Genomic DNA, 23,413 nt, shown 5'->3' with positions numbered 1-23,413 from the left:
AAATTGCAGGGGTTTTTGCAAACAGTTGCTAGAGTGAGAGGAAAAATCCGTGAACAACTAAGGCAATGAAGTTATGGAGGTATACTGTAGGACAAATACATATTAAAGGGAATTTTTAAAAGATTAGACACAGCAGAGCACTGCAGGACACTTTCAGGATTAATGCTTATGGAACAACAACATTGTTGGTTTGGTTTTCACTACCAGGCACAGGAGAATAATAATATATCAGACCAAATGATAAATATTATTAGTTTCTATGTTTTCTAATGAAAAGTGTGTGACTATTTCTCTTTTATTTTGTTATCTCTAGGAAAGTAGCTTAACAAACTTCAATTTAAAGCAGTGGTTCAATTTTAGAAAACAAAAATTTGTGGAAGCAATGCTATCTTCTCTCCTGTTACATTTTGCTGTGATTGGGTGATCTTATGATGACTGATACAAAATTATTAAATGACACAAGCATCAGAGATATTAAAGCACTTAATTGCTGTTTCATAGACCATGCTAAAGGACCACTGGTTTCATCACAGTTTTTTATGAGTTTACCGTGAATGATGCAATCAACTTTTATGGGTAATTTTCTTTGGGTGTTTTTACATGTCTTCTTTAATACTGTTTGTATTGTGTTCTTTGATATTAACACTATAGGTAACAGACTAAGTCACTAAGTGTGGAGCGAGGTGTTGTGGGAAAAGAAGAAGCTGCGATGACAGAGCCAATGCATGGTTTAAAGATAAGGGGAACGAGAAGTGTCGATTCTAGTTTATCTCAGTGTGTAAAACTGGGAGGCAGTGAGCACCCAGCCTTGCAATCTGATGGGGATGTTGTGATTGGAGGGTTTTCCCCTGTACATTATGTTGTCACTGAGCCACAGCACAGCTACAACAGCAAACCTCATTACATCATGCAGCAGGTGTGTGTTGGATAGTGCTGTTTATTTCTTCCCCAGAATATTGAAACATCAAAAAGGCATAAGCTTTGATCATATTGCCATGTTGTTATGACACTGTTTACATTATATTGTTTTACTAAGTGTATAAATAACATATAAAGTTTTTCTCTTCTACAGCTTTTATCAAAGAGCCTTTCGCTGGATGATGACTATGGTGTTTGCAGTGGAGGAAATTAACCGTAATTCAATTCTGTTACCAGGTGTTAAACATGCTACCATATCATGGACTGCTGTGATCACATCCCTGCAGGCTCTTTTTTCGTTACTCAGTCACTCTAAAACTGTCGACAGTAAGGTCAAAAAATCAGCAGACACTAAATACATTGGTATTGAAAGGGAAGGGATCAAGTCTATAGGACTAATTACAAAAGATATAATGATTACACTGAAAAACAATAATAATAATAATAATAATAATAATAATAATAATAATGAATTGGATTTATATAGCGCTTTTCAAGGCACCCAAAGCACTTTACAATACCACTATTCATTCACTCTCACATTCACACACTGGTGGAGGCAAGTGTAATACAATATCTAACAGTCTTAAAAAACACTGGATATTACCTAAATGAAAATACAACAGAAGAAATAAAGATGAAAGAGTCTTCCACATGTCTGTATTATTCTCCGGTGCCTGCTGTGATTGGTCTTGCACCCTCTTCCCCTACAAGAGCTGTCGCTCACACACTTGGCCCTTTCAACATACCACTGGTAATAAACTGTACAACTTTGTTGAATAATGTTATGTATTTGGTTTGTGTTTCTCCTGCCAGGCCCCCTTCACCCGTCTGGGTTGTGGATGGGCTGCCTGCCTACTCTATCGCTCGCATAATGGACTCTCGGTGTCGGGGGCGCGGATGAGGGCTCCAGTCCGGAAGAACGTTCCTGGGTTTCTCGGTCCAGCTTGGACAAGACTATGTTGCAGGAATTTCATAAACTGTTAACTTTTATTCTAGGAGCTGGTGTGCTCTTGAGTCCGTTTGGTCCTGTGTCATTTAGTGCTATGCTTTCATTTCAGAGTGCAATAAGACATTAACTGCAAAATTTTCAAAAAATAATTGAAAAAATTGGGGTGTTCTAAAATGTTTGACTGGTAGTGTGCATTTACCTAAATCTTATGTCATTGAATATTGCCTGTGACTAAACTTTATGAATCTAGACAAGAGTTCAATTTCTGAGTGCCCAGTTCCAACATAATGCATTAGCCAAGCTGGTAAAATACTTTGGCTGTCACAGTACTGGTCTGTGACCCAGTATTTGTGTGTGGCGGAGGTGTGGTCCCGGGCCCAGCTGCAGGGGAGCCGTGGTGCAGTGAACTGATCCAGCACTCTTCGTGTCCTATGGAGGCTCAGAAGAGCCGGTCCAGCGCTGCCTCGTTTCCACTGGAGGTTCAGAAGAGCCGGTCTAGAACTCCCTCATTTTAGCCGCAGCTTCCATGCCACTGTCTGTGTCTGCTGGAGGCTCAGGAGAACTACTTCAACACTTTCTCATCTCCACTGGGGGCTCTGGAGAGTCCGCCCAGCCGTTGCCCGTCTCTGCTGGGGGCTCTGGAGAGTCTGCCCAGCCTTTGCCAGTCTCCACTGGGGGCTCTGCAAAGTCCAGCCAGCCATCAGATCAACCACCTATGGCTGCCACGCCATCCGCAGCTCAACCACCTGTGGCTGACACCTGTGGCTGACACGTTGCCCATAGCTTGACCACTTATGGCTGCTGCACCGCCCGCTGCTTGACTGCCTGCGGCTGCCAAGTTCCGTCTCTAACAGAGGTCAGCAGGTCGTCTGGTCCAGCTCCGTCTCTGCCAGAGATCAGCACGCCAACATGTCCATGTGGTGTTTGACCTACACATCCATGTCCATCAACCAAGCCACACCGATGCCAACCATCCCCCAAGCCACACCAATGACGGGCGCCATCCAAGTCACCTAAAGCAGTTCGTTTCGGTCATCTCCTTTCTCTGCTTCTGAAAAGTCCCTCCTTCACCATCGTCGCCCTTCAGATCTGTTGGCCAAGGATCTTTCCCGAAAAGGTGGCCTCCTGGGTGGCTGTAGCTCAGGAGGTAGAGCAGGTCACCTACTGATCGAAGGTTGGTGGTTTGATCTCCTCCAGTCTGTATGTCAAGTATCCTTGGGCAAGATACTAACCCCAAGTTGCTCTCCGATACATCCATCGGACTATAAATGTGTGTGAATGTAGTTAGAAAGCACTATGTATAGAGAAAGTGCTTGTGAGAATGGGTGTAATTGGATGAACGTGGCATGTTGTATACAGCGATTTGAGTACTCCAGAAGAGTAGAAAAGCGCTATATAAGAATCAGTCCATTTACCATTTACCATCTAAACGGTGTTGTCGCTGCCGCTTTCCATGCAGTCGGCCTCCGGACCTGCTCCGCCTGTGTAGCCACCACATGTCATGCAGTTGGCCTCGTCAACATGAGGTGCTTTGTCTCAGGTGCCGCCGCTGGCTCCGCAGTTGGCCTCCAGAACTGCTCTGTCGCTGTCGCTGGTTCCGCGGTCCGCAAAGCAAAACAGTTCAGCTCCTGAACTGTTTTGCCTTGGACTGTTTTTTTGGAGTCCTCTGTCCTGGACCACCCGCCACCTGCCCGGGTTGTGTTGGACATTGTTTTGTTTGTTATTCGTAGGGGTGTCTGGAAGGGTATCTGTCATGACCAAGTTTTTGTGTTTAGGTTCTTCTATTCTTTGATTCAGTTTTATTCATGTTCTCCTTATTGGTCTTGATGTGTTATATGCTTAGTTTCTAGTCTTTAGTTTTCTGTCACTGTCTTCCTTGTGTACCACGTTTAGTTACTATTGCATCTGTGTTTCATGTTCCCTCTATTCCCCTAGTCCAGTGGTGGGGAACTCAAGGCCTCAAGAGCTGGTGTCCTACAGGTTTTAGATATAACCCTGGGTCAGCACACCTAAATCAAATTATTAGTTCATTACCAGGCCTCTGCAGAACTTAAAGAATACTATATGGTTTGGGATTGCATAGGGCATACAGAGTTTTCGGGTTGGACCTGCATAGGGCACACTAGACAGAGGCTGGGGCAGCACAGGATATTCAGGACACAGGGCACACTGGACACCCAAATGCAGACTAAGAGACAGTCAGAATTCTTGCTCTGTTTTTTTTCATTCTGTCATGAAATCATAAACCTGGACACATGGCATGACGTAGTAACAAAGAAGACAAACAAACAAGGAATGAATGAAAATGCACAGACTAAATACACACAGGAGGTGATGAGGGGTGGTGGAAACACATGGGGAAACGACTGACACAAATGAACATGACGCCACTGGAAGCAACACTAAACACACTGAACATTGAGCACAAGACCTTCAAAATAAAACAGGAAACATGGAGAGAAATAACCTGGGACACGCAAGCTGGACAGGAGAGACGGAGCGGGGGAACATTGATAAACATGATAGGCAGGAGAAATGGAATGAACATGAGGTGAACATGGGAACGGAAAAGGGACATATACATATAAACACAGAGGGGGACATAGGGCAGAGACACAAGGGGAACCTAAATGGACAAGGAGACTACACATGAAAAACAGAGGAGACTGAATGAAACACAAGAAGGGAAACATGTAAACAAGATGAGAAGACAAGAGACAGAGACATTACTGAAACACATAAAATGGGTGTGAGCTTAAGATAACGAAATGAGACTTGAACATGAACAATAAACATCAAAATATAAGAAAACTCAAAACACTGGGTCAAACAACCCAGGACGGTGAAAAGCACTAACAGAACTGTAAAAAACTATCATCAAACTCCAGACTGTACATACAGATGGATTTTTCATTGTGACTGGTGACTTTAATCTTGCAAATGTTGAGACAGTATCACCCAAATAGTACCAACATGTGGACTTTGCTACAAGAGGAGAGAACTGCTTGGATAAAGTGTACACCAAAATGTGTGATGTCTACAAAGCAGCTGTGCACCCTCACATCATTTCTTTAGACAAGACTACAGTGTTGATGTGGCCTTCATACACATCACTGCTGAAATGCACCAGACCTGCCAGTAGAACCATCAGGCTCTGGCTGAGTGGAGTTGTCTCAGCACTGCAGGATTGTTTTGAGTACACAGACTTACACATGTTTAAAGATGCAGCTACTCATGATGGCTGTGTGAATTTGGATGAGTACACTGAATCTGTGTCCTCCTTCATTGGAAAGCACACAGAAGATGTCACCATCTTCAAGCACATTACCACAAGAAGTAAAAAAGCCCTGTTTTTTCATCAAGATATTAGTGAGAGAGATGTATAGGGAAGAGACAAGAATGGTGTGTTACGGTCAAGGAATAAAGCTAATCTTAGAACAACCAGGGCCAAACTCTTCCGTGCCATCCAACTTCAAAACATATATATGCAAAAATGATCCAAAGTCGCTTTAGCAATACAAAAAACTCTCAGTTTATGGCAGGGCATTCAAGGCATCACCCAGTACAAGTCTTCATCAAGCATCAAGCAAGTCATCACTTTTTAACACACTGTCGGCCCCTCCCCACTTAACCTACATTTATTTGGACAGTGAACTGAGTCTGCTGCACACCTACACTTTACTCAGCACTTTTTTATGATTGACATGCTACTTCATAGACTTTTTTTCTTCATCCATCCAGAATACTGCAGGGAAACAGACTAGGTGCAAACAAAGCAGACTTTCACTTGACAGGTTCAGACTTCACAAGGAACTATTCCAAAGTGAAGCTTTAAATAAATACAGGAGGTAATTAGGTAGAGTAGTAGTAGTATTAAAACACTCAATTCAATGGAAGAGGTGATCATCACTTTTATATGTTCAAGTGCATGTGTGGAGAATATAATAAGGCCTTGAGGCAATCAGATGTAAAACACAATATTTATGAGTGTTTTAAGTTGTAAACTGGTCAGATTTGACCCGAACGTGACAGGAAGGCTAGAGACAACAGGGTAAAAATAAAAGACCACAAAAAAAGACCCCCCCCCCCCAAAAAAAAAAAAACCAAAAAAAGAATAATAATAATAGAGATGCATTAACAAAGACTTGACAAGACACAAGACGATAGGAAAGCTAGACTTAAACCCAAGGAATTCAAAATATAGACAAGAAACTAACAGAAAACCAGATTACAATGGTAGCAAAAACAAAACCCTAAACACAGAGGATTTACAATAATGGGGAAAAATCATCAAGGAAAAAAAGTAACCAATAAACAAACTAGTGCAAAACCCAAAACTCTGGGTCAAAGACCCAGGGCCATGGCCAGCATTAGCCTTTAAATTTCCAGCATTATGGTCCAGTCAGTCATATCATACACTAATCTATTTATAGCAGCTGTCAATTGGAATTCTCATATCCCATCCCATGTTCATAAATTCTTGTTCTATGTCATCATCATATAGTTTTATACATAAAAAAACAGTAAAAAAAATAAATAAATAATCTTTTTAATGTGTTGATTACCAGTTTTAGGAGTGAAGACTTTTTTTCTTCTCTTTTCTTTTTTTCTGACCCTGTGTTTGGAAATGTGTAGCCAATTAGATCATGGCATGAAAATCTCAAAATATACACTTAATACCAAATCAAGGACAACAAAATACTTTTTAAAAAAATCTCTAGAACACAATAGAAGAATATTTAGAAAATTTTGACACATCTCTGGAGCTGCATCAGACATAGGGTTTTTTGGCTTTAGATTTGACTTTACTATCATCAGTATAATCAAATCAAACCCATCTATACTGCTATACATGATCTCTCCATTCTCATAGACATGCTCTGTGTCCATTTTTTAACCCATGTTTCGAAAATGCAACTATATATCAATAAATGTCCACTCTTAAAATTTACTTATTAGATTTTTTTTGTCTCGTCTCGTTAATTACTCTCAGCTGTGTTCCCCACCTGTGTGTAATCTACCAGTGTTTCTCTGAGTGTATTTAAGTCGTGTCTTCTGTCATTGTAGTCGCTTGTCTGTCTGTGTATCCACCATGTCTCACTCGTGTGTTTTCCTTGCTGTCAACCATCGTCTGCCTCAGCTTGCTGTCATTCTTGTTCAGGTTCGTGTCCAGTAGTTAGTTTGTTCCCAGTATAGTTTAGTCCTTCCTCCGTTTGCCATTTGTCCATTTTTATTTTGTGTTTAATAAACCACCTTCACACCTTTAAAAGTGCACACCAAAGTCACACCATTTGGATCCTCCTTTATCTATCAATCAATCAATCAATCAAAGCTTTATTCGCCACATGCAGGTTGCCCTGCAGTGAAATGGGACCCCCCCCCAACCTTACACACACAACACAGACATTACATGGGGATACAAGTCGGAGATCGGTAGCGTTACAGAAAAAACACTGAAATATACACTACAGTGAGAAAGTACAAGAGGAAATTACTTCCACACAGCTCATCTCACTCGCCGTGACAGTCACAGGTTAAGTGAAACTAAACACAATGACAAAGAAGACAAGACTCCTTCAAAATAAACCAGGAAACACGGAGACATAGACATGACAACACACGTTTGACAGACTAGACTAGACAAGAAACCAAACATAAAAACCAAGGAGACAGATGATAAATGATGGCTAACCTAAAGCTCAGCTTAACCCTAAATAAGAATAAAACATGAACTAATAATCACAAACCTAACATAAGAAACTCAATAATATACAGAAATAAATTCAAAATGCTGGCACTGCATGTCAGAGACCTAGTCAATGAAAATTTTGAATATAAATTACATAGCAGTGAACTTTAAATTGAACTTAGAGCCAAGTTTTAGAATGATATATTTCCTGAATATTTTTTTTAAATATTTGTAGTGAAACAATAAATCATAGAATATCTTATTGTTAAAATCAATCAATTAGATGTGTATCTAAATTTAAATTAGAAAAGATATTCAAATTGGGTAATGGTTCACAAGAGGAAAACAGAGATATGATCATATTGCTATATCCATAGTTCATAGAACATATAGACTTAATTAAAGGCTACTAGGTAAGGGCGTGATCTTTTGAAAAGTTATACCAAAACTAGTGGGTCTGATAAGCTATAAAAATGAGTGAGAACACAAGCTTGCTATATAGAAACACCTGACATCAAGCAGGGATGGAGAAAGCAGTGGCTTTCATTGGTCTGGTATTGGCTGTATGTTTGTTTCACCTGAACTCAGCTGCTGCCTTGGGTGTTTCTCTAAATGATTTGTATCAGAGGACTCCACTTACAGGGGCTCTAGCTGGTACTGTGGCTTCATCTGTGAATTGTAAGCTACAGGGTAGCACTCGTCTACCTGTATTCTCAATGGATGGAGACTTCACTATTGGTGGTATTTTTTCTATTCACATCTATGTGCACACAGTTAACAATAACTACACCACCATGCCTGAGCCAGTAAGATGCAGTGGGAGGTCAGTAAGAGAGAGAAATTGGTGCTAAAAGGATGCTGCATTGCTTTTGTACTGGGCTGAAAATTCTTTGTTTTTATTTTAGTATATGTAAAAATACTGAGTAATCCATAGACATTCTGCTTATTGTTTTAAAAACAGAAATTATATAGTGTGTTAAGCAATTGCTTTATAAATGTGTTACTTAATAGTTTTATATAAAAATAATTTGACTTCCTGTTTGTATTTTACATTAGTTGCTCATAATAAATGGCTCAGGGTTACCCTGTTATGCCTTTAATCAAAAGATATATTACAGTGATCATCTGACCATAGTCCAAAAATGCTTGTTTGTTAGGGTGATTTCTTGAAATTTAACCTGACCTAAGTCTTTGTAGGCTAAATTCTAACAGTAACATAATTGTGTGTCTCCAGCGTGGAATCTCGGGGGCTGCGATTCTCACGTGCAATGATCTTTGCCATTGAACAGATTAACAATAGCACAGACCTGCTACCTGGAATCAAACTCGGGTATCAGATCTATGACTCGTGTGCATCTGTGCTTGTGGCGGTGCATGTGGCATTTCAGTTTTTGAATAGCTTGGACCCTGTGTTTTACATTGGCAATAACTGCTCCCAATCTGGTATGGTGATGGCTGTTGTTGGTGAGTCTGGGTCTACACCATCCATCAGCTTGTCACGAGTCATCAGTTCCTTTAACGTTCCTCAGGTAAATATTTGAATTTCTGGAAACTTTAGATTGAAAATATGGATGTGAATTATTTTTGATTGTGCTGTCATTGAAAGAGTTTTGTTTCCTCTTTTGCTTTAGGTGAGCCACTTTGCCACATGTGCATGTTTGTCTGACAAGCAGCAGTACCCGAATTTTTTCAGAACAATTCCCAGTGATAAGTTCCAAGCTGGTGCACTAGCCAAGATGGTAAAACACTTTGGCTGGACTTGGATAGGTGCTGTTCGATCAGATTCGGATTATGGAAATAATGGCATGGCGTCTTTCCTAGAAGCAGCACAAAAAGAGGGGATCTGTGTGGAATACTCTGTATCTTTCTATCGGACTCACCCACATAGCAGGATCCAGAGAGTAGCAGATGTTATTCGCAGGTTTCCACATTACAAATATTAACTGAGTGGAGATTAGTTTACTTTCTTATAAATAAATGTTTTGTGGTGACATATTCCACAGTAAGTTATTGAGATTGATACTTTGCATTTTATACAGTTAAAAACAAAAAAGCTTCTAATGTGTTATGTTGTCTCTCAAGGTCTACAGCTATGGTTATTGTGGCATTTGCAGCTATAGGGGATATGGCAATCCTGTTGGAGGAGCTTTCACTTAAGCCTTTCCCACCTCGCCAGTGGATAGGCAGTGAATCATGGGTAACAAACACAGAATTAATGAGGTACAGTTTCTGTGCTGGGGCCATTGGATTTGGGATTCAGAAGTCTTTAATCCCAGGTCTCAGAGATTTCCTGCTAAATCTGTCTCCCTCTCAAGTAGCAGCATCTGCATTGCTTACGGAGTTCTGGGAGGATGCATTCAACTGCACACTGAAAAAAAGTAATAAAGTGTTCTTAGTTTTAAAATTGCTCTGACAAACTCATGGTGTTATAAAGTCTGCTGCTGCTGCATGAGCAAATCCATTTCCAGAAAATAATGAAATCTGAATTTGAAAAAGGATGCATCAGTGAAAATAATCTCACTTGATATAAAGACTTTTAAGTCAAGTTCAAGTATTTTAGTTCTAATTTTTTTTTTTAACCCTTTGTCAAATCTGAGTTTGAGTGTTAAGATAATTGGTTAAATGTATCAGAGAGAAGGCATCTAATATTTTTCATTCAGTGGTGAAATCATCTGTCCTTTCTTTCTGTAGCTGTAGGTGCTGCTGCTACAAAGAAAAATGTGTGTGATGGAAAAGAAGACATACTGAATCTCCAAAGCCCATATACTGACACATCTCAGCTTAGAATTACTAACATGGTGTACAAGGCCGTGTATGCAATAGCACATGCCATTCATAAAGCAGTGTGTCAGAGAAAAAACGTCACATCTCAGTGTGACAAACTGACCAGGTTAGAGTCCAAACAGGTCAGTCAAAAATCAGTTCCAGTGACTTCATTACCCATAATAAAATGCTAATATAAATTAATTATTAATAGTAAAAGTAAAAATTATTACAGAGTATTGTTTTCTTTTTTCCCCTCTCCCCTCTCATCCTGTCTTAACTGATCCTTTCAGGTTTTAAATCGGCTGAAAAAAGTGAATTTTTCTCAAAACGGGTATGACGTGTCATTTAATGATAATGGGGATCCTGTAGCAATTTATGAGCTGGTTAACTGGCAAAAAAGTAAAAGTGGAGATGTTAAAATGGTATCTGTAGGGCTGTACGATGCATCACTGCCAGTGGGCCAAGAGTTCTGGATCAATAGAAACATAACCTGGATGGAGGGTACCGCAAAAGTAATGACAATCTGAATGAAACTTTAAAGAATGGAATTATTACAGCTGTGTAATAATTACATCTATTCTGCTGTTTTTATGCCTTTACAGGTGCCGGTGTCAGTGTGCAGTGCCAGTTGTCCTCCAGGAACTCGTAAAATGCTGCAGAAAGGAAAACCCATCTGCTGCTATGATTGTATACCATGTCCTGAGGGCGAGATTAGTAATACTACAGGTAGAAAAGAATTATTTCCATATTTCCTAAAATGCCTTTATGGCAAATGTCTGTAACTCTGAATATTTTACAAGAAGCCCTCTCTGATTTTCTTTATTCTTTCCATTTAGATTCTGCTGATTGTTTACCATGTCACAAAGAGTTCTGGCCTAATGCAAAGAGAGACACTTGTATCCCTAAGCCTGTAGAATTTCTTTCATTTCAAGACATCCTAGGGATCGTCCTGGCTACATTTTCAGTCATTGGTGCTTGTCTGGCCATCATAACTGCGGCTGTATTCTTTTATCACAGGACATCTCCAATTGTCAGGGCAAACAACTCTGAGCTGAGCTTCCTGCTGCTCATCTCACTGACTCTGTGTTTCTTATGTTCATTAACTTTCATTGGAGCACCATCTGATTGGTCCTGCATGCTGCGTCACACTGCGTTTGGCATAACCTTTGTATTCTGTATCTCATGTGTACTTGGAAAAACTATAGTGGTTTTAATGGCTTTTAAAGCAACACTTCCAAGTAGTAATGTCATGAAATGGTTTGGTCCTCCACAGCAAAGAATGACTGTTGTGTCTTTCACCTTCATTCAAGTTTTAATATGTACTATTTGGTTGGTACTTAGCCCTCCATTCCAAATTAAAAATCTAACCACATACAAGGAGAAAATAATCCTGGAATGTGATTTAGGCTCTGCTGTAGGCTTCTGGGCTGTGCTCGGTTACATAGGCCTACTTGCTGCCTTTTGTTTTGTTTTAGCTGTCTTAGCCCGCAAATTACCTGATAATTTTAATGAAGCCAAGTTTATCACCTTCAGCATGTTGATATTCTGTGCAGTGTGGATCACCTTTATCCCAGCATATGTCAGCTCTCCTGGGAAATTCACTGTAGTTGTGGAGATTTTTGCCATTCTGGCCTCCAGCTTTGGACTAATGCTGTGTATATTTGCTCCAAAGTGTTTCATCATAATTTTTAAGCCTGAGAAGAACACCAAGAAATTTGTCATGACTAAGGATAGGATTTAGAGGTTTTGCACTTAAAATGGCAACAGTAGTTTCAAAATATACACCTTCAACACAATCAGCAAATCACTTGATTTTCAGCTTTAACCCTTTAAGACCTACCATAGAACCAAGTCCGCCAGAGCTTATATTATATTTCTACATGCTGTAGTGCCATTTTTGGGAGCATTTCAAGTTGCTATACATCAATACAACCATTACAGCCTAGATTTTAATAATATGTATGAATTAAGTGCATAGTGATTACATAAATTGCAAAAAAGTGCAATAAACTACAAAAAAATTGAAAATCGTTTTTGCTTTTTTAACATATATTTCTAGCTAGAGAAATTTAAGAGGCTTATCCCTCAAGACTGTAAATACAAAAAAGTTGCACAAAATAGTTTCCCACCACAGGAAATTTATTTTGAGTGTCTTCATAGTTTAATTTTTGAAATACACCAATTTTTATACACTGCAGGAAAAACGAAAATAAATATTATAATGCAAATTTGCAAAAAAGCAGCATATGCATCAAAATAAACTATTTCCAGGAGTGCAATATGAGTCCTAAGCATCCCAGAAACGACACAGAAAGTCATAAAGTCAAACATAACTTTTAAAAACACCAGTATAGGCTCATTGAGGCCCGGTCGGTAAAAAACTACATTTCCGCGAAAATGACATCACTTCCGGTTTCAGGCAGGTCATGGCGGACATGCAATAGTTCGCGCTGATGTCTAATCCAATGTAGGAAGTGTTATGAACAGCTGATCGGATCGGCAAAGCGTGTTTCTGGAATATTATGTTTTTGTTGCTGCAAGTGCTTTTTATGCAGTTTTTGCAAAGCTATATGTGGAAGGAAACTGTGACCGAGGACAAGCTGATGGCATAAGATGTAAGTACAACTCCTCCGGTTTCATGTGCAAAAAAAATTATTGCGCTAGCTCACGTGGTTGCACCGGGATTTAAAAATAGTTACGCAAAACAGAGCGTGCCCGCTCCTACCGGTTTTAAAGGGTTAAGTCAGGGGTGTCCAAACTCCTGCCCGCGGGCCAACTGCGGCCCGCGATCCATTTTTAATTGGCCCGCAAGTAATTTTATAAATAGAATCGAATATGGCCCGCACTTCAACTTTTGCTTGAGTGTATTGCACTTCTTAGTTTTAACACCAGGGGGAGCTACTGTCGATTGAGGCAGTTGCTCCACCAAAAAGGACAATCACAGAAGAAATTTAGCCCAAGTTAGTTACTAAACATGGCAGAACCAAAGAAGCGAAAGGTAGAAAGTGAATGCAGAAAATTTCAGACATGGTCGGAGAGTGAATATTTCTTCAAAGAATTCAAGGGGAAGTGTGTCTGTTTGATCTGCACTGAAATTATGGCAGTTATGAAAGAGTATAATGTACGACGTCATTATGAAACCAAACATCAGGCCTATGCATCCTACACTGGTGCTGAGCGAGAGCAGAAATTAAAGCAAAGGGTATCTCTCCTGCGGGGTCAGCAACAGTAATTTTTTTGTGCTCAAAAGGTCCAGGAAAAGGCTACAATAGCGAGCTATGAGGTCGCCCAACTCATCGCAAGACATGGCAAGCCTTTTTCAGATGGAGACCTCATAAAACACGGCCTCGTTAAAGTCACCGAAATAATGCGCCCGTCAACAACGTCAGCATGTCCAGAAATCCAGTTGCTGAAGACTTGTCAGCCAACATTAAACTGCAACTGTCTGATAAAGCTGTGCTTTTGATCTTTACTCCATCGCATGCGATGAGAGCACTGATGCCACAGACACCGCACAGCTGCTATTTTTTTGCGGGGAGTGGACGAGCACTTTAGGTGAGTAAAAAATATATTCCACAGTACCCGTGTGTTAATGTGCAGGTACACATGCTTCAAATATCAATAATGCTAGTCATAGGTCACATCTGTTCCTCCCTCCCTGACATCTGGACCCTCTTCAGGGATCTGCCTATCGAACAAACAGAGCCACTGTGGATGCCATCTCCCTGACAATGCACACTGCCCTCACTCACCTGAAAAAAGGGAATACATATGCAAGAATGCTCTTCATCGACTACAGCTCAGTATTTAACGCCATCATCCCATCAAAACTTGCCTCGAAGCTCATCGACCTTGGGCTGGGAACACCAATCTGAGGATGGATTCTGAACTTCCTCACAAACAGGCCCCAGGTTGTGAGAGTTGGTAAGCACACCACCTCATCACTCATCTTAAACACAGGAATGCCATATAGATGTGTGCTTAGCCCCCTCCTATATTCCTTGTTCACGCATGACTGTGTCGCTAAACAAAAGTCCAACACCATTATTAAGTGTGCGGATGACACAACGATCATAGGCCTCATCACAGACAATGACCTGTCTCTCGAAGTCAGCAAAACAAGAGAAATGACAGTGGACTACCAGAAACGATCAGTCGGGGAACACGAGCCCATTCACATCAACGGTGTCAAGGTCGAAAGGATAAGCACCTTCAAATTTCTTGGAGTCAACGTCACCGAGGACCTCTCCTGGACCCTTCACACAGACACTGCAATCAGGAAAGCTTGCCAGCGATTCTACTTTCTGAGGAGGCAGTTTGGCCTGAATGCCAACATTACCTCAAATTTCTACAGATGTGCGATCGAGAGCTTGCTGACGAGCTGCATTACAGTTTGGTATGGAAGCTGCTCTGCCAGCAGCCATAAATCACTACAGAGGGTGGTGAAAGCTGCAGAGCACATCACTGGCATGAGGCTTCCTGCCATTCAGGGCATTTATCTTCAACAGTGCCTCGGTAAAGCACACAGCACCATCAAGGACCACAGCCACCCAGCACATCAACTGTTCTCCTTGTAACCATCTGGCAGACGTTACAGGAGTCTGTCTGCTCTGACTACAAGACCCAACAACAGCTTTTACCATCAAGCCATTCGAAACCTCAACTACAACACTTAAACACACACACACATCACACTTCACAGGATGCGCACAGAAGCTGTGCTACAATTTCACAAGTTCAACTACACTCTGCATTGGTCACTCCATTTTTATTAGTATTTAAATAAAAATAAAAACCCTTACTCTGTGCAACAGTGTACTAACTGCCATATGTATATACATATGTAATATTTCTTACTGTATCATACTGCTGAGTGACATCTGAGTCTTCTGCTCGTCTAACTAACATATGACTTGCAAATAAAACTGAAACTGAACTGAAACTGATATATTCAAGTTTGTTCAATATATTCATATTTTTATTAATGTATTCAGACTTTCATTATATATAGTCAAGTTTCATTCAATATATTCAGTTTATTTTCTATATTTGAGATTCATTTAATATATTTGAGGTTTATTTAAAATAGTTAAGGTTATACTTTAAGATAAAAATACTAAAAAAACTAAATACTTAATATAAAAATACTATCACATAATTATAATCTAACAGTAATAGTAATAGCTAGTAATGTAAGCACAATAATCAAATCGATTGGTTGTCTATTATTATTACTTTTGGTAATTACATTGGCATTACTTGTTCTCACATAGTAATTTCATATTTGTTTCTACAATACCTTAAGTTTACATGATATTTTCAACACCTTAGATGTTGTAAAATATAGATCATAGAATATTATGACTTTCTCAAAGACCACTATAACACCATGTCATGATGAACACGTAGCACAGCCTTTGAATAACTATATAAATGAGTGAAAACACACCCATAACAGATGCCTGACATCAGGCAGGGATGGAGCTGTCAGCTGTATTTATTTGTCTGAAATTATATCTGTGTTTAGTTGAGCTGAAATCAGCTCTTGCCTTAGATCTATCTCTAGAAGGTCTGGATCAAATGCCTACAGAGGCTCAGGATAGATCTGTGGCTTCTTCTGTGAAATGTAAGCTGCAGGGTAGCACTCGTCTCCCTGCATTTTCAGTGGACGGGGACTATGTTATTGGTGGTGTTTTCTCTATTCACTACTTCATGCAAACAGTAAACCATGACTACACTACCATGCCTGAGCCAGTAAGATGCAGTGGGAGGTCAGTAAGTGGAAGAACTGGGTGACAAATCTGTATGATGTTCAATAGTGTTGTGGTCCTTTTGTGTAGTGCTAGGTAAAAAAATATATATATTCATTTTGCAATGTATGCTAAATCCACAGTTTTAAAAATATGGATACTGACACTTTATTTTCTTCAAAACAAAAATTATACTGTGTTAACTCTTTTATGAATGCCTTGTTGCCTTCTTTTGAATTCAGTTACTGCTCTCGTGTGATGAATTTAACACTTATATTTTATCCTCAAATGAATTGCAGTTATTAGTTCCCTACTGTCTTTTTTATGTTAAAGCTAAACTATCCTAAATCTATGTTGTGTAGATTCTAACAGGGAGTTGATGTTCTTTTTACAGCATTGATACCCGTGAGCTGCGCTTCTCACGAGCAATGGTCTTTGCCATTGAAGAGATTAACAACAGCACAGAGCTTCTGCCTGGGATAAGGCTCGGGTATCAGATCTATGACTCATGTTCATCAGTGCCCGTGGCAGTGCATGTGGCATTTCAGTTGTTAAATAGCTTGAACCCTGTGTTTTACACAGGTGGTAACTGCTCACAATCTGGTATGGTCATGACTATTGTTGGTGAGTCTGGGTCTACACCATCCATCAGCATGTCACGCATCCTTGGGTCGTTTAATATTCCTCAAGTAAATGGCAATTGTAGTGGCGGCACTCCGTCTCTATTTCACTCTTCTGTACCACCTTTAGGAGTCAGTCCGGCAACATGCATTTGAACGCGAGCAAGTCCAGGTACTTTTCTTGCGTTAAAGATGTTTATTGGAACTTTTCATTTACATGGCAAGACTCGGTCAAAAAAACTGTGTTGCTTCCAGCTTATCCGACTCCCCAACTACGGAATTACAGTGTGCCGGAAGCCCAAAATACTAAAAAGCGCATTAGAATGTTGCACTTCTATATTCTATGCCTTTAACAAAAAAAACACTTTGAAACCAACTAGAAATCACACTCCCAACATCAAACATGCATATCTCTCCTCCAATCATTTTACAAGTACCAATAAAATTAACTTTTAATTGGCTCTTACATCATCCGGCCCCTAATTGGTTAGGTGGGAGAACTAAACAATTACTAACTTACACATTAATCATTAAGAGCCAACCTAATTGTAATGTCCATGAACAAACATTCTTTCTCTTCATCGCTTGGATGAAGCCTCCTCCAGAAGACACAACTTGTTAACGGGTCTTTCCAGGATGTTGCTTTTAGTTTTTACTTTCAATCTTCGGACTGTTCCACTTGAGTCTGGCAACGTCTCAACCACTCTCCCCATGAGCCAGGAGTTGCGTGGAGAAGAACTGTCCACCAGCAGCACAAGATCTCCGACCATGAAGTTTCTTCTCGGTTTCAGCCACTTCTGGCGCTCTTGCAGAAGTGGAAGATATTCACGAGTCCATCTAGTCCAAAACAAATCTGCTAGATATTGAACCTGTCTCCATCTTCTTCTGGTGTATGCATCATTTTTGTTGAAGACACCTGGAGGCATGAGGGGCTGTGACTTAAGCAGCAGCAGATGGCTCGGCGTTAAAGCTTCAACGTCATTTATGTCTTCTGAGACACTTGTGAGAGGTCTGCCATTAATGATGCTTTCAATCTCACACATTATCGTATGAAGACAATCTTCATTTGGCACTTGTTCCTTCAAGAGAGCGCTGAGAATTCGACGCACTGTTCGAATTTGTCTCTCCCAAACTCCACCTTGATGTGAAGCAGCCGGGCTGTTAAAAATCCACTTTATACCTTTTGGTTGTAGGACTCTTTCTATTTTGTCGTTATCCAGTCTTTGAATGGCTTTCCTCAACTCCCTTTCAGCTGCAACAAAGTTTGTGCCATTATCTGACCTCATGATGGTAACTTGACCTCTTCTGCAGATGAAACGGCGAATCGCATTGATACAGGAGTCTGTGTCAAGACTGTCTGCAACTTCAATATGTACAGCTCTGAGAGTGAGGCAGGTAAACATGACACCATATCTTTTGACAGTACCCCGGCCCCGCTTGACATCAAATGGGCCAAAGTAGTCGACACCAGTGTTTGTAAACGGAGGTTTGTCTGGTAGAAGACGGTCTTCAGGTAAGTCTGCCATCTTCTGCTCACCAACCCTTCCAGAAATCCTACGGCAAGTTTGACATTTGCTGATTATCTTTCTAATTGCCGAATTGGCTTGAGGAATCCAATATCTGCATCGCAATTGTGCCAGCACATAATTGCGACCGCAGTGACCAGTTCGTTGATGGATGTCTCTCAAAATGATTTCAGAGATTTTGCTGTGTTTAGAAAGAATTGCTGGTTGTTTAGCACTTTCTGGCAAGCCTGATTTATTGAGTCTGCCGCCAACTCTCAGCATCCCATCTCGAAGAACTGGGTCTAATTTGAACAGCTGGCTGCTACAACTGAGCTGTCCTCCCCTCTGTAGGATTTTGATCTCCTCTCCATGATGTTGTTTCTGGCTGAAACGAACAATTACTGATTCTGCAGCCTCAAGATCCTCCAAAGCAAGCGCTTTCTTTCCCATTGCAGATTTAAACGTCTCCATGTGCACTTGCAACTTTAACTTTTGCTTTTCAGGATCATTTTCATTCTTCTGGACTATTTTTGAGTACTGTTGTCTTTCTTCTTTTAACATCCACAGCACCTTCCTTAGCTTCATTATCCAGGCTACTGCTCTTTTCAGTTTATTCCAGTCCGAATAGTAGTCAATCACACGTTTCATTGGTTCCATGCCTTCCCCAACTTTCAGTATATTAACCGTTGCTGAAGTCTTGACTTCTGGATCATTTTGAAGGTTTTCCTTCTTTCTTACTGGCTGTTCTGGCCATTCGTTTTTATCTAGAAGATAGTTCGGCCCGTGAATCCATGAACCTCCTTCCAACAGATCTTTAGCCTTTAAGCCTCTGCTTGCTTGATCTGCAGGATTTTCTGCCGATGTCACATACTTCCATTGTGATGGCTTGGTTGCTTCTCGAATCAGTGAAACTCTATTTGCAACAAATGTTTTGAAGCGAGATGTTTCGCTATCAATGTATCTAAGCACAGTTGTGCTGTCCGTCCAGAAGACTGATTGTTGCAGAGGAACTTGAAGTTCTTGTCGCAGTAATCTGTCCATCCTCACTGAAATCACTGCTGCAGTCAGCTCAAGCCTAGGAATTGTGACTTGCTTGAGCGGAGAAACTCTTGATTTCCCAATGAGAAAGGCACAATGTCTCTTGCCTTGTCTATTTTCCATCAACAGGTAAGAGACAGTTCCATATGCGTAATCTGAAGCATCGGAAAAATGGTGCAACTGCGCAACAACAGTGCATCCGAAACCTGTAGGCTCTAGGCATCTACTCACATGGAAGTTGGAGAGGAGTACAACGTCTTCTTTCCATTTTTTCCAAATTTTTGCATGCTTTTCATTGATCTCCTTGTCCCAACCATGCTGCTCTTTACAGAGATCTTTCAACAAAAGTTTTGCAGGCAAGATGACTGGTGCTAGAAAGCCAAGAGGGTCATAAATTGAATTAATGACTGACAAAATGCCTCTTCTGGTCATTGGCTTGTCTTGCAACCTTATAGTGTAAGTGAAGGTATCTGTTTCTGTGTTCCACTGTACACCTAGAGTTCTCTCAACTGGCAAAGTGTCATGCCTAAGATCCAGATCTTTCACCTCGTTGGCTCTGTGTTCTTCAGGAATTGACATCAGCACTTTTCTACTGTTACTTGTCCATTTTGTTAATGTAAACCCTCCGCTGGTACACAGAGCACGAAGATCACTGACTAATTTCACTGCAGCCTCTTCTGTAGCTACACTTTTCAGACAGTCATCTACGTAGAAGTTGCACAGGACTGTCTGAACAGCTTCTGGAGATGCTTCTTCCTTGTGATCTTCTGCCGTTCTTCTTAGCGCATATGAGGCGACACTCGGTGAGGAAGTAGCTCCGAAGAGGTGCACCATCATCCTATATTCCTTCATGGGCTCATCCAGCTTGCCATCTGGCCACCAGAGAAAACGAAGAAGATCAGCATCCTTTTCTGGTACATTGACTTGGTAAAACATTGATTCAATGTCTGCCATCAGTGCTACTGGCTTTTCACGGAATCTTAAAAGAACACCCACCAGTGTGTTAGTCAGATCCGGTCCCTGCAGTAACTCCTTGTTTAGAGACATATCCTGGTATGAAGCCGTACAGTCGAACACGACTCGCAACTTTCTCTTCTTCGGGTGATACACCCCATGGTGTGGTATATAGAACACTCTGTTGTCATCACGGCTCAACTGGTGGTCTGGCACTGGAACTGCATAGCCCTTGGTGATGATGTTTTCCATGAAGCACTTATAATCTTCAAAAAACTGAGGATTCTTCTTAAACTTCCTGAACAAACATGCTATCCGCTGCTCCGCAACACAACGGTTGTTTGGCATTTGAAGATTCTCATTCTTAAGTGGCAATCCAATGTTATAGTGTCCATTTTCGAAGATGGTTGTCTTTTCTACTGCTCGTAGAAACTGTTTGTCTTCCTGTGACATTTCCTCTTTGTCATCATAATTACGTTCTGAAAAATCGATGTTATACTGTTGGACCAGTAGCTTCTCAACTTCCACTAAGGAGATACGGCTTACTGAGAAATGTGGTTCTTTGCTTTCTGAGTCATTTAGTTCTTTTCTCATGGGTCCATTCACCACCCAACCAATGGTGGTCTTCACTGCATAAGGACCTCCATTTTGTCCATTAATGATACGCCACGGCTCCATTGCTTTTGCACAGTTGGCTCCTATAAGCAGGTCTACATTAGCCTCTATCTCTGGTAGCCTCACTTCATGTAGATAAGGCCACTTCTGGATGTCTGACTGCTTGGGTATGTTTCCATTACTCACAGGTATACTAGTGTGAGTGAACACCTTGGGTAAGTCAACGAACTTGGAATCGTCCAACCCACACACTTCCAAGTCTGATATAACAAAACTGTTCATGAGTTTCTGTTCTCCTGGTTTTTCTTGACTCATGGTACTTAGAAGTATCCGTGTAGGCTTTCCTTTAACATTCAGTTTCCTTTGTAGATCTGCCGTGCAAAATGTTGCCGTGCTTCCCGGGTCCAAAAAGGCATATGTCTCTATATATTTATCACTCATTTTAGATTTGATCTTGACTGGTACTATAGAGAGCACACACTCCTCTTCTCCGGCCCCTGTAAGCCCACAAGTCTCTTGACTGACAGGAACTTGAGCACAAGGTGCCTCATTACCATCAGTAACATCCTTCCTTTCTGTTTCCACAGAGCTTTCTTTTTTCCCCATGTGCAGAATGTCTGGGTGCTTTAGTGAACACTCTTTACATTCCATTCTGCGCTTGCAGAACTTGCTGAGATGCCCATAAACCAAACATCCAAAACAGAGTCCCTTTGACTTCAAGAAATCCACACGTTCTTTGTGTGGTTGATTCTTAATCTTGCCACAAGAAGCAAGAGTGTGAGGCTGCTGACAATACAAACATGGCTTCTCAAAGGCACTCACTGTCTTGATTGAATTTTCAGTTTTAACGTTTGTTTCTTGTAGTCTTTTGTTATTGGCGGAAATGTTGGTGGCAAAACTGCTTCCTCGAAACTCCTTCTTTGCTGGATATTTTTCCCTTTGGTCAGTCTTTCCACTTGTCACTGCACGGTTGTCTGGGATATTACCAAAGAGTGGATCCATAGCTATTTTAGCCTGGCGGTCTATAAAGTTCACCAAATCTGCAAATCTTGCTCTTTTGCCCCTCTTTTCTTGGAGTTCAAATGCTTCTACACGCCAACGTTCTCTGGTTTTGTAGGGCAGCTTGGATATCACTGTGCGTAGATTGGTGGGATTATCCATCTCTTCCAAAAATTCAACATCCTCCATGGTGTTGCGACATCCAGTCAGGAACATAGCATAAGCATTTAATGCCTTTGCATCATCATTTTTCACTTGCGGCCATTTGAGTGCTTTCTCAATGAATGCGCTTGTGATCCTTAGCTCATCTCCATAGTGCTTATGTAGCAACCGTCTGGCCTCGCGGTAACCTTTGCTAGGAGTCATGTGTACACAACTGCGAATTAGCTCCTGTGGTTCGCCAGCAGTGAACTGTTCCAAAAAATACAGCTTGTCTTGGTTGTTATCAGTCTTTTGCTCTACTGCATGTTCGAAGGCTCTTATGAAGGCCTTATACTGTAGTGCATCACCTTTAAAAACAGGAATGTCCTTCGATGGCAACTGAGCCAGCTGCTGCTGTTTCACAAGTAACTCAGTGATTACATTCTGTTTCTGCATGACTGACAATAGATCATCACTTCTGTTAACGTGAGCATTAAGCCCATGAGTGGAGACTGGATGAGACAGTTGTGGTACCTGTGAGTTTTGCACTTGTGAATTAGCGTGACTACTCACATCAGCTTGTTGTGGGAGCATTATGCCAACTCTTTCCTTTTTAACTCCTCGACCTTGCGATCTTTGTATTGACACATAACTGCTCAGACCATCTTCAGATCTTTCATATTCTTTGAGCACCTTTAATTTTGCTTGACTTTCTGCTAATGCAGTCTCCAACTCTAACTCTTCCTTTTCCGCTTTGACTCTTGCTGTTTCAAGCTCAAGATGTTGCCTAATCCTGGCCAACTCCAACTCAAGTTCTTGCTTTTTCTTCAATGCTGCGGCTCGTTCCAGCAAGGCTGCGTGTTCTGCCTCCTGTTTAGCACGAGTGGAGGAAACTCTAGATGTTGTAGATGCTCGGCTGATTTGAGACCCACGCGAGCTATGAACTGCATCCTTTCTAGCTCCAACCTGTGATGCGCTGTCTTCTGGGTTAACAGCTTCTTCCAAGTCATCTGTAACGTGCTCCTGCTGCTCAGCTTCATTTGGAATCATATGCTTATGATCTTCTGCTATCCATTTCTTTGTTGTTTTCATAAACTCTCTTACTGCTGCCATTTTGGGCTCAAACCAATTGTCCTGGTCAAATATTTTTTCTTCTTCAGACAAAAGGCTCATAACCTGGTTATTGTGACTGTGAAACTCATTCAGAGCCAATGCAAAGTCACTTTCCATCCTTTCTTTCAAATTTTGAAGGTTCTGAGCATCACTCATCATTATCTTTATCTCCTTTATTTTGCCTGTGATTGTTCCTAATGTTCGTCTTCTTAAGGCAATACATCTTTGTAATTTTTCTTCCAAAGCCTTCTCTGTTAACTTACATGTTCTTCCCACCTCTCTTTCATCTGCCATCTTATAAGTTGCAGGGGTTTATTGGCTCAAGTTGCATGCACTATTTGTCTTCTGCTTAG

At 40.8% G+C, this 23,413-nt stretch overlaps 1 protein-coding gene, 1 long non-coding RNA gene and 1 pseudogene across 2 annotated transcripts in view; 2 read left to right on the top strand and 1 right to left on the bottom strand.

The window, feature by feature from the left end:
- The window catches only part of LOC146503408 (uncharacterized), a 276,290-nt gene that overhangs the window by 133,088 nt on the left and 119,789 nt on the right, over nucleotides 1-23,413 (bottom strand). The gene's annotated exons all lie outside the window — the stretch shown is intronic.
- On the top strand, nucleotides 8,828-11,008 carry LOC146503423 (vomeronasal type-2 receptor 1-like). The gene is made up of 4 exons (XM_085183834.1): nucleotides 8,828-9,088; nucleotides 9,191-9,480; nucleotides 9,642-9,937; nucleotides 10,928-11,008. Exons 1-4 carry the CDS (start codon nucleotides 8,828-8,830, stop codon nucleotides 10,972-10,974), a joined length of 894 nt encoding a protein of 297 aa, XP_085039960.1. The 3' UTR covers nucleotides 10,975-11,008.
- On the top strand, nucleotides 11,046-12,120 carry LOC146503422 (extracellular calcium-sensing receptor pseudogene; annotated as a pseudogene).

This window comes from Neolamprologus multifasciatus, chromosome 14 (genome assembly GCF_963576455.1).
Source record: "Neolamprologus multifasciatus chromosome 14, fNeoMul1.2, whole genome shotgun sequence".
In the NCBI taxonomy this organism is placed as follows: Eukaryota; Metazoa; Chordata; class Actinopteri; order Cichliformes; family Cichlidae; genus Neolamprologus; species Neolamprologus multifasciatus.
Note: the sequence above shows the minus strand (reverse complement) of the source record. Positions and strands in the feature narration are given on the sequence as shown.